Raw genomic sequence first — 1,367 nt, 5'->3', positions numbered from 1 at the left:
GGCCTGCCCAGGCCTTGCGATGCGGGGATGCGGGTGGGACTTGGCCAGGCTTGTCCTTCCAGAGGGGTTACCACGGAGGCACCACGGTGGCACCTCCCAGCCGGATGAGCATGGCAGAAAAGATTAAGGTGCGTATTCAGAACTACTATACGAAGAAAAGGAGCATGAACAGGAGCAATAAGGGGAAAAGGAAGCAGGATAGGAGGAAGAAAAACGTCTGCACGGAGAGAAAAGTTCGGGCCGTACACCCAAAAGTTTGGACAAAATTGATAGAAAAGTACTATCCAAACATTTACATGAGTGGTCACCAAAGGTCCTGGTACAGAGTCCAAAGGTTGTGGTGCAGAGTCTAAAGGTTTCGGTGTGACACCGAAACTGATTAGGTGTACTGGTAAAAGGAACAATCCAAACTCAGTTTTGTTGTCTGGCCGGAACTTTTCTCTCCGTCTGGATTTGAGTGACTCACCTGCGAGCAGTGCGTGAACCTCGTCCCGGCGTTGACTCGGACGGTGGAACCCCGCGCGGCCATGGCGGACCCCAGGGCTTGGGCCGTCACCTGGAAGACCGAGAAACGAGGACTCAACAAACCTGAACGACTGAAACGTATCCGACAAATGCCGACAACATATACTGCACCTGCTCGACTTCGATGCAGGTCTGTTTTGTAGACGGTGCGTCTTTCTTTCGAACATGCATCGAAGCCCCTAGCCCTAGCACTGAGCTTTGCTATTATGTTACCTCTCCCCTCTCCCTCCGGTGTGTGTGTGGAGGATGGGGGGGACGCTTACACCCTCCTGGCACCTTGCCCAGCAGCCCACCTCTGCCGTAGGTCAACGCGTCTGCATTCGTGTGACGCTCTGTGGCATTGCAGAAAAGTTGTTACAGAGAGAGAGAGGGGGGGGGGGGTGGCAGGAACGTTACGTGCGTTTCCTTGAGTCTGCGGTGGCCAGGGTGTAGAGCGTCTCGTGCTCTCCGCGGCTCTCCGCCCAGTACACTTAGCTTGTATACTATTTGGCAGCATATCCTGTTGTGGGAGCCGCGGCCGGAGAACCACCGAGCGGTCTGCCCAAAGCGGATCATGCGATCGCACCCGTCCTACGCGCCCCGCCCCGCCACGCTACGCCCCGCTTCTCCCCGCCGCGCCCCGCTACGTCGCGCCACGCCCAGGCGCACTGATCGCTCTTACTTTGTTGCTGTCTCCGACAAGCGGCATCGGGCGACAAGCTCCCCCCTCCCCCTTACCCCCCTTTGCAGCCCACGTGCTATGGGCGACATCGGGGGGCTTTAGTGTCGGAACAGAGCAGACGCTTCCGTCTCCTGCGTCTACCCATCCTCCTCCTCCCCCTCCTCCTCCTCCTCCTCCTCCT

General features: G+C 57.6%; 2 protein-coding genes across 2 annotated transcripts in view; one reads left to right on the top strand and one right to left on the bottom strand.

Moving 5' to 3' along the window:
* The window catches only part of LOC113211826 (facilitated trehalose transporter Tret1-2 homolog), a 10,035-nt gene extending 9,272 nt beyond the window's left edge, over positions 1 to 763 (bottom strand). Inside the window, exon 1 of the mRNA XM_052270852.1 lies at positions 467 to 763. Within this exon, the coding sequence (XP_052126812.1) occupies positions 467 to 529 (63 nt within the window). The 5' untranslated portion in view covers positions 530 to 763. The remainder of the gene's footprint in view (positions 1 to 466) is intronic.
* Positions 1 to 1,367, top strand: part of LOC113211830 (mediator of RNA polymerase II transcription subunit 20) — a 102,947-nt gene that overhangs the window by 26,958 nt on the left and 74,622 nt on the right. The window lies entirely within an intron of this gene.

Source organism: Frankliniella occidentalis, unplaced genomic scaffold (assembly GCF_000697945.3).
Source record: "Frankliniella occidentalis isolate FOCC.00 unplaced genomic scaffold, Focc_3.1 Scaffold141, whole genome shotgun sequence".
NCBI classification, from domain to species: Eukaryota; Metazoa; Arthropoda; class Insecta; order Thysanoptera; family Thripidae; genus Frankliniella; species Frankliniella occidentalis.
This window is presented reverse-complemented; position numbering and strand designations above follow the sequence as displayed.